This window comes from Melanerpes formicivorus, unplaced genomic scaffold, assembly GCF_026170545.1.
Source record: "Melanerpes formicivorus ecotype bairdi unplaced genomic scaffold, bMelFor1.0.p_v2 SCAF_29, whole genome shotgun sequence".
In the NCBI taxonomy this organism is placed as follows: domain Eukaryota; kingdom Metazoa; phylum Chordata; class Aves; order Piciformes; family Picidae; genus Melanerpes; species Melanerpes formicivorus.
Genome location: NW_027142381.1, coordinates 2,529,105 through 2,550,700, shown reverse-complemented (window position 1 = coordinate 2,550,700; position 21,596 = coordinate 2,529,105). Strand labels below are relative to the sequence as shown.

The window sequence follows — 21,596 nt, the reverse complement described above, 5'->3', positions numbered from 1 at the left end:
TTGCACACATTGATCTCAGGCAAAGATATTTGTGCCTTAATAGAAAACATGAGACACTTTCTCAGAGAAACCTTAATTTCCTTCATTTTTCTAAGCTGCTTCTCTGATTCATTGATTCATGAAAGGGTTTAGGCTGAAAGGGACCTTAAATGTCATCCAGTTCCAACACCCCTGCCATAGACAGGGACAGTTTCCACCAGCCCAGGTTGCTCAAGGCCTCATCCAGCCTGGCCTTGAAGACCTCCAGGGAGGGGACATCTACCTCCATGAGCAACCTGTTCCAGTGTCTCACCAGCCTCACTGTCAAGAATGTCTTTCTCATCTCCAGTCTAACTCTGCCCTCATCAAGCTTCAATCCATTCCCTCTCACCCTATCACTACAAGCCCTTATAAAAAGTCCCTTCCCAGCTTTCTCATAGACCCCCTTCAGGTACTGGAAGGCTGCTGTAAGCTCTCCCTATATTTATATTCATTTAACTTCTGTTTTCTTCTTCATTTCAGAGCCAGCTGAACCAATCAAATCAGAAGTCTCTGTAGAAGGTAAGTGTTTTGTCTCCAGTTACTGTCAACAAAGATTTGTAAGTAACTTTGAACAAAGTTACATCTGTTTTGGTTTGGCTTGGTATATAAAGGAGAGAGTCAGTCAAAACAAAGAGGGCTTTTATTGATTCCCAAGATAGTTTTCTTTTCATCTGTATTAATATCATGCAGCAGCATCCTGTGAAAAATCCCCTGCAGCAGAAGTTATTATCCAAGTAATTTTACAAAGGAGTTTTATGAATCGCTGGTGGTGGCTGGTGAGTCATCACTATATATAGGCTTTGAGTGATTGCTCACATCCTGAGCCATGCAGCTAGTTATTCAGCTCAGTAGTTTCCACAATTTGTGCCAGTGAATGATTGCCTTCATCAGGGAATGTGGATGCCATGTTGGCCTGAATATGCTGTGTTGAGGAGGGAAAGTACTCTTGTTCTTCCAGAGCCTGAGCTCTGAAAAAGATCCAGCTTTCCTCTTGTCCCTGAGTTGCAGCTTTTTCAGATGGTGATACATGTGAGACCAAGGAGACTGTAGATCTTCTACCCTCCCTGTGCTTCTGCATGTGGTCTTTGAGGCTCACAAACACTGACTTGATGTGAGAACTGGCATACTGGGTGCTCTGGGCTCGTAAATGCTGCCTCTGCTGAACTCCCAGCTTGTCACCGGGGCTGTGGGTGACAGTGGCTGGCATAGGGGATCTGAGGTGCTGTGGCAGTTTAATGTGTCAGGTACTCTGAGAGGGGCTCTCTGATGTGTCAGTAGCAGCCTGGCAGCAGTGTCGCCACCAGCACTGGGATGGAGGCTGCTGTGCATCAGCATTTGCCATCTTGACACTCTCATCTTGAGTTCATTCTCTAATCCTGCTCAGGTTCCCCCAGAGAGAAAGCAGCAAGTCTCAGCTCTCCCATTCTCCTGTATCCTCTTCCATGGAATTGCCCTTTCCAATCTCCAGTGCTTCAGTTGCCCTGCCATGGGACTGAACTCTTGAGATAAGCCAAGATGCTCAACCAGAACTACTGTTAGAAGCTCAGTGACAGATTCAGTCCAAGAGTTATGAGTAGGTCTTACTCCAAGTATGGATCAGTCTGGTTGCAGCAATCAAGACAAAAAGAAGGCAAGCCTTAGAATCACTAAAGAGCTGAGCTGCAGGTTTCAGGCTCACAGTTATCTAAAGCTGGAGCACCAGATGCTTTTATAATGCTAAAAATAAGTGGGATCACAGACATTGTTAGATGGTGGAGAGAGACCAATCCTGAGCACCATGATGTGGAGGAAATCTAGCTAGGGGCCTTCAAGAGTGATGGTTTTGAAGAAGCAGACAAGCATGGGGTTGAATTTGTTATCCAAAGCTGGATTCAGACCCTGTAACCAGAGAAGTGATCTTGAGAAAAAGCATGCAATTGCTAAAGACCTCAAAATCAATTGAGTGCTAAGCTGGAAGGTATAAAATGATGTGGTGATGTATTACCCCAGTCCCAAACAACTTCAGTGGAAAACCCAATTTCTTTCCAACATCAGCTTGTCTATTAATAAAAGGAACAAAATCAGGCTCCAGGTCATCCAGGCTGTGCTACACAGGCAGGAGACTTCTTTGATTTACCTCTGAGTGCCCCTGTGGGGGAGAAAGGGGAAAAAAAAAAAGCAAAAGCAAAGATTTTTGTAATGAAATCTCCTGGAAATGAAAAGAATTCTATCAAAAGATGATGAATGCTTCAGCCCACAAGATAACATTTCTCTCTCTCTCTCTCTTTTCTTCCTTTATGATCCCATGCTGCCTGCCTATGTGATATTGTGCATTGAAGAAGAAAAATTAGCTAGGGTCAAAATATGGTTTGGGCAGACTGAAATGCAACAATGCAGAAGTCTGTGCTGAGAAGAGATGGGCAAAAAATGTGAGCAATAGTGCAGTGAAGAGTTTGTGCAGTGAGTGCTAATTCAGTCCCTAACCCAGAAGGCACAACTCAAGCACAAGTAGGTTCCCCTGTTGTTAGCTGGCTTTGGAAGGCAGCATCTTAAAGGTGAAGCAGCATTTGTGCCTGGGATGTCTGAAGTGATGTCTGGGATGTGAGTGCTGGAAAAGCTTCACCCAGCATCACAGATCTAATGAGGTGTTGGAAGAGGGAATGGTGCTGGGGGTTAACAGAGAGGAGGGAAAAGGGCTGAAGAGCAGGACACAGACCAAAACAGTGATTGACCTGACTTGTCTGCACTGATTACATGCTGTTTCCCTTTGGGGCTAAGTACCTGTCCAGCCCAGTTGAGTATTTCAGCTACATAAGAAGCACTTTGAACTTTCATACACATCTAATACCAACATTTGTGTCTTCTCTTTAAAACCCAGAGTTCTCTAAGACCCCAGGCTGCTTTGCCAGGCTCACTTCAACTTAGCTTCCACAGAATCAAGATTGTTGTGAATACATTTTCATTTATCATTGATAGCTTCAAAGGCTAAGTTAATGCTCTGCATATTTTCAGAGCTGACAAAATCAGTTGGGAAGTTCCCCTTTTTCTTTCCTTTTCTCTTCTTTTCATTCATTGTTGCTTTTTCCACAGAAGTTACAGAAACAATAGAAAGTTTTCAAGCAAAGAAAGATCCAGACCCAACGTGGTAGGACCTCCTCACTGCTGGGTAAAACAATTTATTGTTTCTTGGAGTCAACACCTGTGAAGGAATAATATTTTGGGCTGGGGAGAAGACTTGATTGATACCAAGCTGGATGCAATTGTTTGGTGTGCTTGAGCTGTAGCCTGCTTAGCTTTAGAATCATAGAATCAATAAGGTTGGAAAAGACCTCAAAGATCATCAAGTCCAACCTGTCACCCAACACCTCATTGGCTACTAAACCATGGTGCCAAGTGCCACGTCCAATCCTGTTTTGAACACCTCCAGGGATGGGGACTCCACCACCTCCCTGGGCAGCACATTCCAATGGCTAACAACTCTCTCTGGGAAGAACTTTCTCCTCACCTCCAGCCTAAACTTCCCCTGGCACAGCTTGAGACTGTGTCCTCTTGTTCTGGTGCTGGTTGCCTGGGAGAAGACACCAACCCCCTCCTGTCTACAACCTCCCTTCAGGTAGTTGTAGAGAGCAAGAAGGTCTCCCCTGAGCCTCCTCTTCTCCAGGCTAAACAATCCCAGCTCCCTCAGCCTCTCCTCACAGGGCTGTGCTCCAGACCCCTCCCCAGCCTCATTGCCCTTCTCTAGACACATTCAAGAGCCTCAGTGTCCTTCTTAAATTGAGGGGCCCAAGAACTTCCTCCTCAACTCTAAACTTCCCCTGGCGCAGTTAGAGACTGTGTCCTCTTGAAATAGACATGATATTCACCTCAGAGAACAACACCTCTGTGTACTGTTCCAGTTCTGAGGGCATGGCCAGCAGTCAGCAAAAGCCAGCTCTGGTTCTTCATTTCTGCTGGCCAGAGCAGCTGAGAGAGATTATGTGGTTTGCCCTTCACATGAAATGGTGGCTGGAGGAGCCTGGAGCATGTGGCTTTCACTCCTAGCCCCATCCAGCTGTTTGGAGAGGACAGCTTTGGCCATGGCCCATCTGTGCAGCCTTGAACACAGGGGCTGCGGTTGGCATCAGGATGAGGGACTGAAGGGACAAACCCAGCACAGCTGTCTGTGCCCTGAGAACTGGGAGTACAGCAGTAGTCTTCCTAACAAACTGGTGAAGTTAGCTATGGAAATAGTTGTCATTACACTGAATGTGGCAGGAGAAAATATGCTGGGGAAAAACCCTTTTAATTTGTCATGGGAAGCACTTCACCCAGTGGGGGTATAAAAATCCATCTCACTTGTCCATTCAAGGTCATAGAAGTTTTGTCTGAGCAATGGCTGCACAATGTGGTGCTGTGGTGCTTCAGCTTCTTGGATGCTTTAGGCCATCCACCAAATTTTTGCTCAAGCAAGCGTTTGATCTATCTGCCTCCCAATGCCTGAAGGGATCCTACAGGAAGGCTGGAGGGGGACTTCCCATAAGGGTGTCTAGCAGTGGGACAAGGGGGAATGGCTTGAAGCTGAGGGGAGAGTAGGGTTAGACTGGATCTCAGGAAGTTGCTCTTCAGTATGAGGGTGGTGAGACTCTGGAACAGGTCGTGGCTGCCTCCTCCCTGGTTCATGGCCAGGTCGATGAGGCCTTGAGCAGCCAAGCCTAGTTGAGAGGCAGCCCTGCCCATGGCAGGGACGGTGGAGAAGATGATCTCTGAGGTCACTTCCAACATAAGCCATTCACAAGGACACAGTCTCAAGCTGCACCAGGGGAGGTTTAGGCTGAATGTTAGGAAGAAGTTCTTCATAGAAAGAGAGAGGTTGGCCATTGAAATGTGCTGCCCAGGGAGGTGGTGGAGTCACCATCACTGGAGGTGTTTAGGAAGAGACTGGATGGGGTGCTTGGTGCCACGGTTTGGTTGATTAGATGGTGATGGGTGATAGGTTGTACTGAATGACCTCAAAGGTCTTTTCCAACCTGGTTAATTCCATTCCAAGATTAAATTCTTCAGAGACCACTGAAGCACACATTTAATCTCCTAGTTCTTGAGAGTTCTTCAGCTTCTGCATGCTGTATGAATCTGGGCCTGACAAACTCAGAAAGGCAACACAAACTGCTTGTATGTGTGATCAGATCCAAAGCTGCAGTCCAACTAACTGGCTTTTATCATTCTTATCTAGTCAGAAGCTTCCAGTTCTGAGAAGAGCCTGCCAGGACTCCACCTGAGCTGTGTAATATAACTGTATAAGAGAAATACCTTCTATACAAATCGGTTTTGTACTTTTAGATAGAAATATCTACTTTTTTCAGCAGTTCTGTGAATTGACTTAAAGCAAAGACTGGCTGTAGATTTTAAATGGCTGGTTTTACCTTGGAGTATATATTAGAGCCACGAAACGTGACGCAGCAGCGCTGGGGAGATGACAGAGGTTAAGATCAACATGGACTTAACAGAGCCTGGAATTCGCCACCCCTGGATGCACCTCAGCTTCTGCAGCGAGGACAAATTCCTGCCAGAAGTTCAGTTTTGGTTTTACTTTGGGGTGGGGGGGGGGGTGGGGAAGAAATAAATTCTGTGGATTTAACTGGTTTTAATGATTGGTTGGACAGTTCTGTCTGTATATTTAAGCTGATTTTTTGTTTTCCCCCTATGATACCTATCACAGTTCATATTTTTTGCCATAAATAAAAGATAAACTGCTTCACTCCACCCTTGGTGCACGTTGGTGAGATGGACTGCTGAGTGAGTGGTTTCAGAGGTGTGGATTAGGAAGCACTTTGAATTAAGCCCTGTTACACAGCTTGTTCCATCAAGCCCAAGCAGTGTTCTATCAGATGATCACATGCTTTGTAGAGGATGGGTCTGGTCTTGCAGTCCTAACGCAGGCAAAATTGGCGTGGACCTGAGCGAGAGCTTTTGTCCTGAAGGCTGTGGGGGGGACTCCCTGCTGCTCACCTAGAACTAGTTAGGGAAGCATATTGCTAGTAGGCCCTACCAGATCAAGAGTGAAGTCTCCCATCATCCTGGTTATGCCCCACATCATTAAAGAATCTGATGTACGCATTTCAGTCTCACAAACCACAGGAGATGCAAAGGTCTGGCTATGATAATGTCTATAGAAGAGATGCAGGTGATAGGAGAGGTTTCTCTTTTATTGGCATGGCTCCATTGGGCACAAATGCTAAACCTTATTCCCTGTTAAGAAATAAAGGCCTTTCAGATGGTGTTCATGACTGTCCATGCAGGATACACTCACATATCTTACAGCAAACCAAGTTCTAGCAGGCATTCTGTTGGCAGGTAGAGGAGGCCAGTGAAGGAAGTAAATTCCAGTCCTGGCTTTCAGACAGAGATCCAGCTCTGGGTGGGTGAGGGTGAGGGTGTTGGAATTCAAAGGAAAATGTGAGGCCTTAAATTCAAGTAGCTACAGTGTCTGTTCCCTGGGAGCAACCTGAAGTTCAGCAGATGAGTTCAGAGCAGCACATGCCCCATCATCTGGAGGCAAGAGAGAGCTGTAGGACACGGGCTTGTGTTTTCACAGTTCCTTGCAGACCTAGGTGTTCCCACTTAAATACTGGGACCTTGTGCTGCTGATGTCAGTAGAAGCAGGGCTAGCTCCATCCTGAGGCATTTGGGAAATGCTCATCCCAGTTGCACCTTCCAGCTCTGCAAGGTGGCTGATGCAGCTCTGCCGTCCCTCAGCAGGCAGCCCCTCTCTCAGTCCCACGGGGAGCAGCCTGGTGGCCAGCGTGTCGCTGCTCAGCAGTATGGTGCTGTCCCACATTGTAACCACTGAGGTATTTCCCTGCTGACTGGAAGACAGGCTCAGTTAATGCACCTCCATAAAGAGGTTGCTGTTGGGGCAATGGCCATGCTAGAAATGTTTAGAATGGGGAAGTGAGCTCATGCAGCTTTCCCTGGGGTTTTCTGCTGGCTCTCAGCTTCCCCTTTTGAAAAGTGGAAGGATGGTCCAATACTTCTTCACTGGCAGCTATCTTTAGGAAGCACTTTCTGCCCAGCAAGGCTGTACACACACCACTGAGGGAGCTCTTAGGGCTCCGTGCTGACGAGGGCGAGGCAGTGTAGCAACTGAGCTGTGGAGATGAGTAACTGCTGCTGCCTTGTCAGGTATGTGACAGCAGAGTGAGGACATCCTGCTGCTACGTGTGCAGGGGCTGAGAAAGGGAAAAAAGAGGAAGTGAAAAGCAGTGCAGTGGTTTTACTGGAAGGACTTGGAGTCCTTATGTAATGCTGGGAGTCACAGGGATGGTTTGTGTTGTGTCTGCCCTGCTGCTGGGCTTGCACTAATGCTGGTGGATGTCTCAGTGTTCAACACTGAAGTCTCTCTTTGGTCTTAAGGCTGTCCAGGGGAGAAATTAAACTGACAACATAATTGCACCAACATTTGTTGCAACTTCCAAACATCCATTTTATATTAAAAAGAAAATAAATAAAAATATATATCTCTATATGTACAGAAAGAGAGAGTCCTAACAGCTCTCAGAGTTGTAGATGTTGACCATGTGTGACAATCTGACTCATTTGCAAACAAGTACTACAGGAGGTGTGTCACTCTTTGGATATTGACTGACAGTGCCCTAAAAACCCTCTTGGCTGTACTAATGAACAAGGAAATAAATACAATTGCAACCACTTACCAGAGCTCTGAAGATCTTTTTGTGTTGTTCCAGCAGAGAGGCTTCGTGTTGACGAAGCAGCAGTCAAGTCTTCATTCCCCAGGTTTGGTGGAGCTTCAACGGCCCATCCTGTGCCTTGGGCTGGCTCCTTTCACTTAAAGAGGAAATTTGGACCCACGTAGTGTAAGGTCCAGGGTGCCCATGGTGGAGCCTGGGGTGCCTGGGGTTCAGCACCACAGCGTTTCTTGCAGTGGTAACCATCAGATGAGGTCCAGCACCTCTGTTGTGCAGCAGCTGGCCAGGATTTTTCCCTTGGGATTTGAAGTTTTCCACATACAGAACTTGAACCCTTTTGTGTCTTTCCATACCTGCCCTGTCAGTGACAGTGCTAAGGAAGAGGACAGACTCCTCCTGGTCATTTTGCAGCAGCTCGTGGAGCACAGAGTTCTGTTCACACACAGCCATGCAAGCAAGGCCTCCCTCGGCTCTGGGTTGAATTAAGGTTCAATTTAAACTACCAAAACATCAAAAAGAGACATTTTGGAGCAAAATGAAGGTGGCATTCCTTTCTTCAGCTGTTAATTTCCAGGAGGTTCTGGTGCTGCTTTTGAGTGAAGCACTAGAGAGGACATTCCATTCACCTAAGAAACTCTGAACCTCCAGCACTTCATCTTGATGGAAATCTGGCACCTGAAGTCCTGTATCTGCTGCTCCTCACTCCAAAGCAGGGGAGCACAACACAGCTACCAAACTTTCCATCTGGAGGCCAGCAGAAGTTCTCCATCTCTCCAAGATCAGGTCCTGTGTTCAGATGCCAGCTTCATGTCTCAAAACACGACTCCAATCATGAACTCCGTAAACCCCTCTCGTGTTTCAGCTGGGTCAGTACTCCTCCCACAGTTTCCTTCTGAAGTGGTGGTAGGTGTCATGTAGTAACTGTCTGAACAGACAGCTGGTGGGAACACTAAGCAGTGGATGACACTGAGCTACAGGCTGTGTCTCACTGTGAGCTCACCCCTCGCCAGCCGGGAGATGGCCAAGCTCCGTTTCATTTCTCGCATCACAGGGTGAGGAAAGAGGAAACAGGAAGAAGGGTGAGCCAGGAGGGTTCCAGTAATGCTCTGTCTGTGGAGCAGTTTTCAATTGAGTACAGACAAGTGTAATTATGCAATTAGTTGGTGGTGGTTTGCATAAGAAGCAAAGTCTGGACAAGGGGATGGACTGAAGCTTGAGGAGGGCAGATTTAGACTGGAGACTGGGAAGAAATTCTTTCTAGTGGGGGTGGGGAGACACTGGAACAGGTTGCCCAGGGAGGTTGTGGATGTGCCCTCCATAGAGGTGTTCAAGGCCAGGTTGGATGAGGCCTTGAGCAACCTGGACTAGTGGAAGGTGTCCCTGCCCATGGCAGAGGGTTGGAACTGGGTGATCTTTAAGGTCCTCTTCCAGCCCCAAGCATTCTATGAATCTCTGAATCTGGCTGTCAGCAGAGCAGAAGCCAAACAGCCCTGGAGGGACATTTTTAACATTTCTGTTCATACCACACACATTTAAATGACCAATCTCAGCAGCTGCAAAGTGCTACTCCTGAGATTCAGGGGAAAGCCATGGCTAGTATTTGATTCTCTTTTTCATGTGGCCAGAGCAAGCTTTTGTCTTTACAGCTCATAAGGGCATCAGAGGCCAACCCTGTGCCATGGCTTGGTGTTGATGGTCAGTGGAAAGAGCTCATCTTGGCTGCAATGGTGGTTTGGGGATGCTGCCTCACTGACTAAGACATCTGTGTGAGGGTGGCTCTGGGCTTGCTCTGCCAACCAGCTCACAGAAGGTGTTGGCCTGCCAGGGACACCAGCTGCCCCTGAGCATGGGCCCCCGGAGGGCATGCGGCAGAGGGAGCTGGGGTTGAGGCTGAGGGCTCATGGCTGGGTAGCTGGCTGGAGCCAGGCTCTTCCCAAGCATCCAGTGGAGAGCAGGTCCCAGCACTGGCTCCCTTTGACATTGAGGGTGCCCTTGCTGGGCATGAAAGTGCTCTTCTACCTGTGAGTAGCATGGGATTGATCCATGCAGCCCTCCCTGCCCTTCTGCCTGGGTGAGGAGGAGCAAGAGGATGCTGGTGCCAAGCTTTGCAGGGAACCCTCATGTTCTCCTAGAGGGAGGCAGGGGTCCATCTCCAGCCCAGGTTTCCCTATGGCTGGGGTCCCCTGTGACCAGTGCTCCCAGGCAGCCCAGTGCCCAGGTAAGGCAGGAAGCAGAGCTGCAGTTCTGGGGCTGGCTCAGGTCCCTGGGGGCTGCTCAAGGGAGCTTTTTGGGGGAGGCTATAAGTGACTGAAAGGAAACAGTGATGCAAGGGCAGGAGCTCTTGCATGCACAGCCTGACTGCCCCATCTTCCTTGTGCCATGTCCCTGGCCTCCTCACCTGCCCTGGGAGCATGGGACAGTCTCCCACTGATGCAGAGGATGGTGCTGCCCTCCCTGGGCTTGGGCAGTGTGTTATGTGCCTTACTGAACCCATCCAGCTCCACTCAGGAGGGTAAAGACTCCTCAGGTTGCCATTGCTAACTACATTGCCACTGCCAAGGACTTCTCTGTCCTTGACCTTCTGCAGAATGAGTGCTGCAGCTCCCATTGCCATCCTGGGCCAGTGTCAGGGGTGAGAGGGATCACTTGGGGCAGCAGAGGTGCCTCCAGGGCATCCCCAAAGTCTCCTAGCTACTCACCTTCTCCCCAGCCCTGGAGCTTGTCTGGAGACTAACCAGGGGAAGCAGGGACTCAATACAAACCACAGCAGTGCAGAATTAGGGGTGTGCCTGCAGCGGGACTTCCTCTTCCCCGAGCCTTTAACAGCAGAGCAGGGCCGTGAGAGGCAGTGGGGAGTAGAGGCTGCCGAAGCGCCCGGGCAGGGGCAGGGGCAGGGGCAGGGGCAGGGGCAGGAGCAGGAGCAGGGGCAGGGGCAGGGGCAGGGGCAGGGGCAGGAGCAGGAGCAGGAGCAGGAGCAGGGGCAGGGGCAGGAGCAGGGGCAGGGGCAGGGGCAGGGGCAGGAGCAGGAGGAGGGACAGGGGCAGGGGCAGGAGCAGGGGCAGGGGCAGGGGCAGGAGCAGGAGCAGGAGCAGGGGCAGGAGCAGGAGCAGGGGCAGGGGCAGGAGCAGGGGCAGGGGCAGGGGCAGGGGCAGGAGCAGGAGGAGGGACAGGGGCAGGGGCAGGGGCAGGGGCAGGAGCAGGAGCAGGGGCAGGAGCAGGAGCAGGGGCAGGGGCAGGGGCAGGGGCAGGAGCAGGGGCAGGGGCAGGGGCAGGAGCAGGAGCAGGGGCAGGGGCAGGGGCAGGGGCAGGGGCAGGAGCAGGGGCAGGGGCAGGGGCAGGGGCAGGGGCAGGAGCAGGAGCAGGGGCAGGGGCAGGGGCAGGGGCAGGGGCAGGAGCAGGGGCAGGGGCAGGGGCAGGGGCAGGAGCAGAAGCAGGGTCAGGGTCAGGAGCAGGAGCAGGAGCAGGAGCAGGAGCAGGAGCAGGAGCAGGAGCAGGGGCAAGGGCCGGGCCGGGCCACCACGGCTGGGAGCAGCTATGGGGGATGCCTTCATCCGGCACATCGAGCTGCTGGGCTACGAGAAAAGGTTCTTCCCCAGCCAGCACTATGTGAGTACCTCAAGACCTTTGGACATGCTGAGCACTGAGGGCTGGCCAGCAAATTTCTTTAGATAAATGTGACTGAGGGTCTAAGAGGATCCATTCTGGGGGGGGAGGGGGGGAGGGGGTCATGGCTGGTGGCATGAGCTGGAGACAGCCAGCCAGAGGTTAAAATGTTCTGAACACACGAGATTTTGTGCACCACCTCTGCACATTGTTGGTTACTTTGCAGGCTTAGAGCTCTTCCCTCTTTGATTCCCACCTGTCTGGATGTCTCTGTCCCCTTTCCATCCCTGCTGAGCTTCCTAACAGTGCTAAGCTTGCTGCCCAGGCAGAGCTACTCGTGTGGAGGTGGTGGAAGAAAAAAAACCACAATTTACCTGAAACTGAAACATCCCTGGGGCTGCCTGAGGGCTTGGGATGCAGCGAGGTGTGGGGTCCAGATGCAGCAGCTCTGCTTTGTCCCTCAGGTCTACATGTTCCTGGTGAAGTGGAATGACCTCTCGGAAAAGCTCATCTACCGCCGGTTTACGGAGATCTATGAGTTCCATGTGAGTCTTGGAGCTGAAAAAGGGAGACTTGGACTAGAGGGAAGGAAGACATTTGTTACACTGAGGGTAGTGGGACACTGTCAGGGGTTGCCCAGAGAGGTTAGATGCCCCATCCCTGGAAGCATTCCAGGTCATTCCATGATCCTCACAGCTGTGCCTGGCTCTGCTCCACAGAAAGCGCTGAAGGAGATGTTCCCCATTGAATCCGGGGATATCAACGTGGAGAAGAGGATCATCCCACACTTGCCAGGTGAGGGGCAGCTGCTGGGGCTGGGGGGTGAAGCAGAAACTGCAGCTGGTTGGGAAATTCCCCGTCAGGCTGAGCTGGGCAGGCTGAGCTCTGCAGGCTGCCTCCGGCGCAGGTGCTTGGTGCATTTTCTGTTCCTGCCCACTGGGCTTGAACCCCAAGTTCCAGAAAGGTCTGAGCAACTGCAGCAGTTTCTCCCAACACTCACCCTGCCCCACAGGCCCTGTTTTGCCTCCCCAAAGACTGGGCACCCCAGAGACACATCCCACAGCGTCAGCTCTGACTGCTGGCTGGTGCAAAGAGTCTGGCTTTAGGGAGCCTGAGCTGAGCTGAGCTGAGCCCTCTCTGGGGACACCATCACTGGGGTTGGTTTCAGTGCCCTTATGGCAACACAGATGTTTTGTAAGAGGAAGAGATGCAACATGTCTTCAATTACAGGATATCAACTCCTGATCCAAACAGCTGACAGTTTGTTCCCAAGCAAGGTGCTGGTCAGCAAAACTCCCCTTTTTATTGAACTTCCTGCTTTAAAGGAGGCAGGAAAGAGCGTGAGAAATAGCTGTGGGTTGTGGCCAGCAGCTCTTGAGGAGCACTAAACCTTCAGCAGGCAGCAGTGTGGGTGCCAGGTCTGGGGTTCCCCTGTCAGGGCTGGACTAACCCTGCTGTGTCAGGACCCTTCCATGTGCTGCCACCACCACGCTGGGGCTCCTGGAAGTGGTGTTCTCTCTTTGGGGAACTGAAAGCACTGGGGACAAGGCAGGCACCAGGCTGCTGCAGGGGGTGTGGGGCTGTCACCAGCTGCACACAGAAGCATCTTCACATGGGGATCAACACTGCTGAGAACTGGGGCTGCCAGGGGTGTTCTGGAGAGCCAGGGTCTAGAGTGGCTGCTGCAGGACATGTGTTGTGGGACAGAGGGGTGTGCTCATCTCCCTTGGCCACAGAATGGTCCCCTGAGCCCCTCCTTGTGCCCCAGCAGCTGAGCTTAGTCTGGGTGTGGATGTGGGAGGTTTGCTGTAACTGAGATGAGCCTTGCAGGAGCTGTGCAAGGTTCAATGGGCTGTGGAGGATGACTCCAGCTGCACACATCCCTCCCCCGTGCTGCCCATGGCACTCAGGCTGGGCACTGCACCCCACTCCCCTCCCCAGAGACTCTGCCAGGACAAGGACCCCCTGGCCCTAGCACTTCTGCCAAACGGCTATGGCCCTGCAGTCAGCTCCTGCCCAGCTTTGTGAGCACCACACAGAACCCCCTGTGAGTCTGCCACAGGTGGGACTGGAGCAGTGGTGGGGAAGATGGTGCCACACTCCCTCAGAGCTCTGCCTTGTGGGGACAAGCTCGCTTGTTTTTAAGGCAAAAGGAATGATTCAGAGCAACCTGCTTGGGGAAGTCATCAAAAGAGGGCTGCCTGGCTGCTCATTCTGAGTCCCTTCCGCTCTGCCCTAGCCCCGAAGTGGTTCGACGGGCAGCGCTCCACCGCGAGCAGGCAGGGCACGCTGGCTGAGTACTGCTACGCCCTGGTCAACCTGCCCCACAAGATCTCCCGGTGCCAGCACGTCGTCAGCTTCTTCAGGGTCCGTCACGACGACATGAACCCCGTCACAGACAGCCAGTGAGTCCAGCTGCCTGCCCTCTGGGGCAAACCCTGCCTCCTCAGCCCCAGCTGCTGGCAGCAGCCAGCCAGCAGGGTGCCCAGAGAAATGGTTGGCACTGAGATGCCTTTGCTGTGACCTTTTAGGATCAGGAAGCCTGAGGTCTTCATCCTGCCAAAGGATGCCAAGAAAACCCTCACTGGTAAGAGGCCTCAGAGGGATGTAAGTGGCTGCCCTCAGCAGCAGCCAAGCCCAGAAGGGGCAGGGGCAGGGGCAGTCATCCCACAGCAGATGCCCTGACTGAGAGCAGGGGCTCTGTGCCAGAGCTGTAGCGGGGAAGAAACCACAGCCTTGAAGAGAATGAGTCTGCCTGGGGATCCAGCTGGTGTGGAACCAGAAGAGGCTGGGAGAGCACTTTGGGATGTCCTGGGGCTCCTTCTGGCCTGCCTGAACTAGGATATCAGTGCTGGGGCTGGAGAGGGAACGTGTCTCACCTCTCTCATGCAGATATCACAGGGCCCATTGTCCTGCAAACCTACCGAGCCATCGCTGACTATGAGAAGAGCTCCACATCTGAGATGGCTCTGCAAGCTGGGGACATGGTGGATGTGGTGGAGAAGAGCGAGAGTGGTAGGTGTCCATCCCTCCAGGGAGCCCCTGAGGGCCAGACCCCTCCTGGCCACTGTTTCAGCAGGGATGGGAGCTGCCCTTGTGTCTTCATTCAAATGTAGTGTGTGAGTTAGCTGTGCTGGTGCATGGCTTATGGAGTGGGTGGCTGGATCAGGGGCTCCTGATGGAGAGGAGAGGCTCAGAGCAAATGCAGCCAGCAGCACTGAACCTCTTGACACTTCCCACCCCCTTGGGATGTATTTCACATGCACATGGAGCCACATGACAGTTGGCTGTGGCCAGGAAGGGTGTGAGGCAATCCTAGAAAACTGTGCAACCACTTTGTGTGCCTCAGCCTGTGAGGTTCCCTGCCCAGAAGGAATGAGCTGGCCAGGCTCCCTGGTTGCACCACATGAAGAGAGACAGACTGGTCCTGACACTGTCCCTTCCATCCAGCCTGTGTGGGTGCCTGCAGCTCCCCTGGCTGGGACAGCCCCTGTGCTGTGCTGGTTTTCCTCTAAAAACCCTCTGCATCACAAGTACCAAATTCATCATAGGTGATATCCCCATCGTGAACAGGAATTCTCCTAGTGTCTTCCCCAAGCTGAGCTTTGATGATCAACTTCCCACTTAAGTCTAGCTGCCCATTCATGGTGGATTGCTTGTCAGTTGCAGACCTGTTACAAAACAGAGAGGGACCTGGGGGTGCTGACTGACAGCCAGGTGAACATGAGCCAGCAGTGTGCCCAGGTGGCCAAGAAGGCCAGTGGCATCCTGGCATACATTAAGAATAGTGTGGCCAGCAGGAGCAGGGAGGTCATTGTGCTCCTGTACTCAGCACTGGTTAGGCCACACCTTGAGTCCTGTGTCCAGTTCTGGGCTCCTCAGGTTAAGAAGGACATTGAGAGACTTGAAGGTGTCCAGAGAAGGGCAACAGAGGTGGGGAGAGGTCTGGAGCACAGCCCTGTGAGGAGAGGCTGAGGGAGCTGGGGTTGCTTAGCCTGGAGAAGAGGAGGCTCAGGGGTGACCTCATTGCTGTCTACAACTACCTGAAGGGAGGTTGTAGCCAGGTGGGGGTTGGTCTCTTCTCCCAGGCAACCAGCACCAGAACAAGAGGACACAGTCTCAAGCTGTGCCAGGGAAAGTTTAGGCTGGAGGTGAGGAGAAAGTTCTTCCCAGAGAGAGTTGTTAGCCATTGGAATGTGCTGCCCAGGGAGGTGGTGGAGTCCCCATCCCTGGAGGTGTTCAAGAGGGGATTGGACTTGGTGCCATGGTTTAGTCATGGGGTCTGTGGTGACAGGTTGGACTTGATGATCTTTGAGGTCTCTTCAGACCTTGGTGATTCTGTGAAAACCAGTAAAAACAGCAAACACATTTAGAAGATGAAATGATTAGTTATTTAAAAGCATCTGATGCCAGCTCTGAAGCTTTCCATCTTGGGGAAGCATGACTTTCAGGAAGCCCTCCAGAGAAACTCTTGGACACATTCTTTGATGCACTGATTGCTCAAACAGTAAGGAGCATGACGTAGCCAAAGAGTTCTGCCAGATCTTCAGGTTGGTAGTTACCACTGTTCCCAGAGCTCAGACTTAGTAACCATTTTTGTGTACAGTGAAACAGATTATGTGGGTTTTTTTTTGCAAGATAACAGCTGAACCATGGGAAATAATAACCCACCCCCCCTCTGCCCCTGGCTGCTTCCCTCACAGGCTGGTGGTTTTGCCAGTTGAAGAACAAACGAGGCTGGGTGCCAGCTGCCTACCTGGAGCCAATGGATGGTCCTGATGAGTCTGAGGAGCAGGAGCCCAACTATGCAGGTAAAATGCTGAGGTACCAGAGTGCTGCAGCTCCCACTGGCATGGTTCATTGTTAAGGCCCCAGTAAGCAAGACTGTTGGCCAGGGAGATGCTGCTGTAGGAGCTGCCAGGAGGGATGAATCTTACGGTTCGGTGCCTCAGTGTCAACCTCAGGAGCTTCCCATGGCACACAGCTCAGCATTAGATGCTTCTTTGGCTGATCACAGATGCACATCTTCATCCAGGGGCTGTCCTGAGCTATCTGGGTGAATGTTGAGTTGCTGGAGGAGCAAAGGAGCATGGTGCAGCATCCAAACCATGGCACAGGCTTTCCCTGGCACTTGGCTTCCATGCTGTCCTTGTCAGCCCCCTGCATCACCCTGCTGTGACAGCAGGACCTTACCACACAGAGCAGAGGGAGGATCCTCCAGACCCAGGCTGATTGCTCTCTGGGTTTCATCTCTGTGGAGGTGGTGGAGTCACTGTCCCTGGAGATGTTCAAGAAGGGATTGGATGTGGCACTTGGTGCCATGGTCTAATCATGAGGTCTGTGGTGACAGATTGGACTCAATGATCCTCGAGGTCTCTTCCAACCTTAGTTATACTGTGACACTGTGATACTGTGGTTTCCAAAACACTGCAACAGACTCTATTAGCACACTTCCTTCTTCCTCTTCTAATCACCTGCATTCTAAAGATACTCTTCAGCAGAGAGGTGTGCTTCCACTGCTTGCACTCTCCTCCCTGGAGAGGTGCTGGATGAGCCACTGACAAATCTGGGGGAGCTCTGAATCCACACTTGGAGAACTGAAGCAGTGGTGCCTCCTCTCCCCAGCAGCTGGAGCAGCTGAGCCTGTTCCCTGGGGTGGTGGCACACAACCTTCTGTCCTGATTTTGTGTGCAGGTGAGCAGTACATTGTCCAGAAAAGCTACACAGCCGTGGAGGAGGATGAGCTGACCCTCAAGGAGGGTGATGTTATTGAAGTCATCCACAAGCTCCTTGATGGCTGGTGGGTCATCAGGTGAGAGAAGCCAAGAGCAAATCCAGCAAGCAGGGGGCAGGCAGAGGGAAGGGTGAACCAGCAGATGTAGGCTGTTTGGTGCCACTGCACAGCACTTCCTTTTGCAGGGTCACTTCAAAGCCTGTGGCTTTGCCAAATGTTAAATGGGGGCTTCAGAAATAGCCAAGAAGGAGGCAGACTGGGGGGGAAGCATCAGTTATTTTGTCTCCAAGAATTCTGGCACAGTTTGCTTTGCAGAAGCTCAGCTTTCAGCCCAGCCCTGGCCTGCCCTGCACACCTGGGCTTTCCCAAGGGCAGCCCCAGCTGCACTTGAGCTCTGGAGAGTCACAGATTGCACATTCACAGCAGAACCTGGCATGGCTGCATATCCTGGGGATCCTCCTGCTCCAGCCTGTGCCCAGGCCAGGGGCACTGGCAGGGTCTCCTGGTGTCTGCTGGTGTGCTGGGCTGGAGGGGGAGACGGGCCAGTGACCAGGGAGTGCTTCTTGAGCACTCAGCAGCAGAGTGTCTGGCAGGATGGCCTGAGTGATGCTTCAGGAGCCCAATGAAGCCATTAGGGCAATTAATATTGAATTGGTGAAAGCCTGAAAGCTGTGAGCCGTTGCTCTGTCTGCTAGCTATTTGCCACACTCTCAGGAAGAGCCACAAGGCAGGGGGACAGTGGAAGCCCTCCCCTGCCGCAAGCAGGCTGAGAAAATAACCCAGCCAGCACCAGCTGGGGACAAGTGTGAGGAGGCTGGGGTTTCAGAGCCACCACTGCAAGTGATGTTGCTTTGTGTTGCACTGCAGGAAGGATGAAACCACAGGTTATTACCCCTCCATGTACCTGCAGAAAGCTGGGGAGTCCAACACCTCTGTGAAGAATGAGCTGAGGAACCGGAGTGCTCCTCCACGGAGGTAGGAACAGCCCTGGGTGGGGGGAGGAGGACTAAAGTTGTTCTTAGAGGAGGGTGAAATGAAACCAGATGATGATTTGTGGCATCCCTTGTTCGGCCAGGCAATAAGAAACTGCCTGGGAGGCAGATCTTGAGGGGCTGCAGAAAGAGATTACCCAGGGGGGTGGGGGAGTCATCATCCCTGGAGGTGTTTGAGGATGTGTGGACAGGGCACCTCAGGACATGGGTTAGTGGCCATGGTGGTGGCAGGTTGGCAGTTGGCCTCGATGATCACAGAGGGCTTTTCCAACCCAAACAATGCTACAGTTCTGTGAAAAACAGCTCTGTGCTGCCCAGCTCCCACAGGCAGAGACACCCCAGCATTTCTGATGCAGGGATGCATGGCCCTGCTGCAGCAGGTCCTCCAGCCAGGCACCTTCCTCCTTGTCCTTCTGCAAAGTTCCTTTTCTGGGCTAATGAAATTTCATTTCCAAATTGGCCTTTTTTCTTCTTTCCTAAGTGCATCCACAGAATCTCTGAGAAGCCAGGAGAGATTTGACTAATCAGAGCTGCCACATGGCCTAATCTGATGGGAGGATTCCAGCTAATGGAAGGGATTTTGTTTTGATTAAAAAGATAAAAAGCAATGATAACTCATTAATTCCCATGCACAGGAAGAGAGCTTGCTGCTTGCTGCTGCTGCCTTTTCTTCCCTACAAGAAAACACAGCAGCCTTGCTAGAAAATCCCTCCAAATCCAGCTCTGCTGGAGCATGGACTGAGTGCCAGACAGTGTCAAATGGCCCAAATCCACCTACCTGAGCACAGTGATGCCTACTGAGACCCTTGAGGGGGTTGAGGTGACCTATTTCAAGCACAGTCCCTTGCCCCCCATGGTAGACCTTGTCCCTGTGGCAGAGGTGATGGCAGCCAAGCTGAGCTGAAGGCAGGTGAGCATGCTGCCTTGAGGGGAGCAGGAGGATGATGCTGTGGGATGGACCTCAGAAACCACCTTGCTCACAGTGAGGATTAAGCAGTGGCCTCAGCCTGCCTGCCTGGGGACAGTCCCTGATGCTGGGGGTTCCCCTGTGGCAGCTGTCACCACACAGCCCCCAGCTGCTCAGACTTTCATTTCTCTCAGCAGTTTCTCTGCTGTGGGTCCAACACTACACACCCAGGAGCTCACTGACTTATACCTCACTCTGCTCCCCTGGCCCAAGGGGCTGAGCTTTGGGCATTGAGGATCCATGCCAAACCCCACACCAGGACCTTAGTTTGTAGCCAGTAGAGATGCCATGTGTGTGTGTCCATCCTTCCATCCAAAGGCAAAGCTCAGATCAGCTCCAGGGCTTTCCTGGGCTGTGGGGAAAGCTTCATGGTCATCTTCTCTGATCCACCTTTCTACCCCCATTGTTACTTTCCAGACTCATGCTTTACCCTTCAGTGTTTGCTTCCCAAGCACCTCTCCAGCTGCATCCTCAGACACTGTGTGCACTGCATCCCATCTGTGACTGCCTTTGAGGGCTGGCACCCACTGGTGCCTTCCCCTGGGCAAATCCAAAATGTTTGGGTTTGAGCTGAGGCAGAGGAGGAAGGCTGGAGGGGAAATCCTTATGTGGAGTGAGAGCAGCTGGCAGAGGAGCTGACAGTTTTGTTTCTGACTCCCTGCAGATCCACCATCCGAAATGTGAAGAGCATCCACAAGCAAGGCCGGAAGCAGATCAGCCAGGAGACCTACAGGAGGAACAGCAAGAAGTACATCCAGAGCAGGAGGAACCTGAAGGAGAAATTCCAGAATAAGGCCAATGTCATCAGTAAGTCCCAGCAGGACCTTTGCCCTGGGCATGGGCTGAATATCCTGCCCATGCCCTCCAATGCTGGTTGCTGGAGCTGTGGTGCAAGCAAACAAGCCTGGGAGTCCCTGTGCCACTCTGAAAGGTCTGCATGGAGAGGAGGAAATGACCCTGCTCCTTCTCTTCTCCAAATGCCTCTGCACTTCACATCCCAAGGTTGGGCTGTCCCTGCAGGGCAGCACAGCCTCTGGTTCTGCCCCATCAGAGGTGGGAGATGATGCAGTAGGACAACACATGTAGGTCACATGTTGCCTGTCCACACTTCTGCTATGGGGAAAGTATGCACAAGGAGGTGTGTGTGTGTCTGTGTGTGTCTGTGTGTGTCTCTGTGTGTGTGTGTCCCCAATATTTCTTACCTCTGGTCTGACAGAGAAGGAGCAGCACGTGGTGGCATTTCTGCCCTCAGTAGGTCCTGGTGAAGGTCAGCCCACATTTAAGAGCTATGCTTTCCCTCTGTGCACCTAACCTTACCCTTGCAGCTGTTGCTGTTACCATCAGCATGCACATTAGCTGTCAGCAAAGCACCTAGAGGGAGGTGGAGCACAAAGAAGGAAGTTGCTGTTGAGGCAGATTCTTTAGCTCTGGTAATCCCTGTGCAGGACAGGAGCTCCTTGCACATTGGGCTCCCTCCTGAGTAGAGCTCCCAAGCAGGGCTCATCCCAACTCCCCCTGACTTCCAGGAAGACCATCACACACAGCTGGGACAGGAGGAGAGGCAGGAGCTTTAGTGGCCACTACCTAGGAAGCTTTTGAACATTCACATGAAAGTGGAGAGCTCTGACTCATCTCTGCTTTACCCACAGTTGAGAAGAATGAGCAAGAGACCAAGCCCAAGGCTCAGCCTGCTGTCCCTCCCCGTCCCAGCAAAGACCTCATCCTGAACCGCTGCACCGAGAGCACCCGGAGAAAGATCCTGTGACCCTCAGCCCCCTGTGCCAGCCAGCTGATGATTCATCTCTGCCAGCTCCCGCACAGCCAGGGCTCAGGGCCAGACTGGGGGATCCAGGTGGCTCTGGCAGCATCCCAGGGAGCTGCTAGCTGGATCAGTGCAGCCCAGCCCCCCTCTTCATCCACAAGCATGATGAGCCCGAGATGTCTCAGTGATGCCAGCCCAGCCTCACTCCACCAGCTCTAGGGGACTGAGGCTTCCACAGTCACTGGGGACCACTCACCACTGGACATTCTTTCATCCTCTATTTGTGTTTTGAATGATTTTGTGGTTTTTCACTAATAAAGAAGAGACTTTTTATAGACAGATGTCAATGTCTGCCCAGACAGCTGGCCAGTGGAGACCTCAGGGAGCAGCATGGTGGCAGGAAAGGCTTTGCTCTCAAGCACACCAAGGCAGGGTGCTGGGCAAGGGTGTCTTGTGAAAGATGCCAATGGGGAGGAGAATGGGATGGGGGCAAAAAAGGATGCACCTTCCTCCTGGACAGTGGCTAACTTTGCTCCCTCTAATGGAAAACAGAGGCTCAAGGTGTGAAGGGTTTGGGGTGAGCAGCCCAGGCTGTGTGAGGCTGCCGTGGTGTGAGGGGCAAGAGGCTTCCCAAGGCTGCAGATGCTGGTCCCTCCTGCTGCCTCGCACAGAGCTACTGTGATGGGAGGACAAGCACCTCCAGGGCAGGGCTGCTTTGCAAGACACAACAGCCCTGCCACTGCCATGCCAGGTGGGTTCAGGTTTGGAGCTGGGTCTGGGTTTGGTATGTGTATGGGTATGAGTATGGGTTTGGGTCTAGGTGCAGGCTGGGTCTGTATTTGTGTCTTGTTTTGAG

General features: G+C 52.3%; 2 protein-coding genes across 15 annotated transcripts in view; both read left to right on the top strand.

Annotated features, from left to right (window-relative positions):
• The window catches only part of GTF2I (general transcription factor IIi), a 77,755-nt gene extending 72,016 nt beyond the window's left edge, over positions 1–5,739 (top strand). For all 14 annotated transcript variants that reach the window (XM_068154454.1, XM_068154447.1, XM_068154448.1 and 11 more), the window contains 3 exons: positions 502–540; positions 3,091–3,166; positions 5,210–5,739. In XM_068154454.1, coding sequence (XP_068010555.1) covers positions 502–540; positions 3,091–3,149 — 98 coding nt within the window. In that variant the 3' untranslated portion in view covers positions 3,150–3,166; positions 5,210–5,739. The remainder of the gene's footprint in view (positions 1–501; positions 541–3,090; positions 3,167–5,209) is intronic.
• Positions 5,740–11,099: 5,360 nt separating this feature from the next.
• NCF1 (neutrophil cytosolic factor 1) lies at positions 11,100–21,075 on the top strand. The gene is made up of 11 exons (XM_068154441.1): positions 11,100–11,288; positions 11,750–11,830; positions 12,005–12,080; positions 13,525–13,690; positions 13,817–13,872; positions 14,178–14,300; positions 15,989–16,096; positions 16,980–17,097; positions 17,887–17,994; positions 19,643–19,785; positions 20,628–21,075. Exons 1-11 carry the CDS (start codon positions 11,217–11,219, stop codon positions 20,741–20,743), a joined length of 1,167 nt encoding a protein of 388 aa, XP_068010542.1. The 5' UTR covers positions 11,100–11,216; the 3' UTR covers positions 20,744–21,075.
• The last annotated feature ends 521 nt before the right edge of the window (positions 21,076–21,596 follow it).

Coding starts and splice junctions, on each gene's coding strand:
- NCF1 (XM_068154441.1), top strand. CDS start 11,217: ATGGGGGATGCCTTCATCCGGCACATCGAGCTGCTGGGCTACGAGAAA. Junction 12,081..13,524: donor GATCATCCCACACTTGCCAG/GTGAGGGGCAGC, acceptor GCTCTGCCCTAG/CCCCGAAGTGGTTCGACGGG. Junction 13,691..13,816: donor AACCCCGTCACAGACAGCCA/GTGAGTCCAGCT, acceptor GTGACCTTTTAG/GATCAGGAAGCCTGAGGTCT.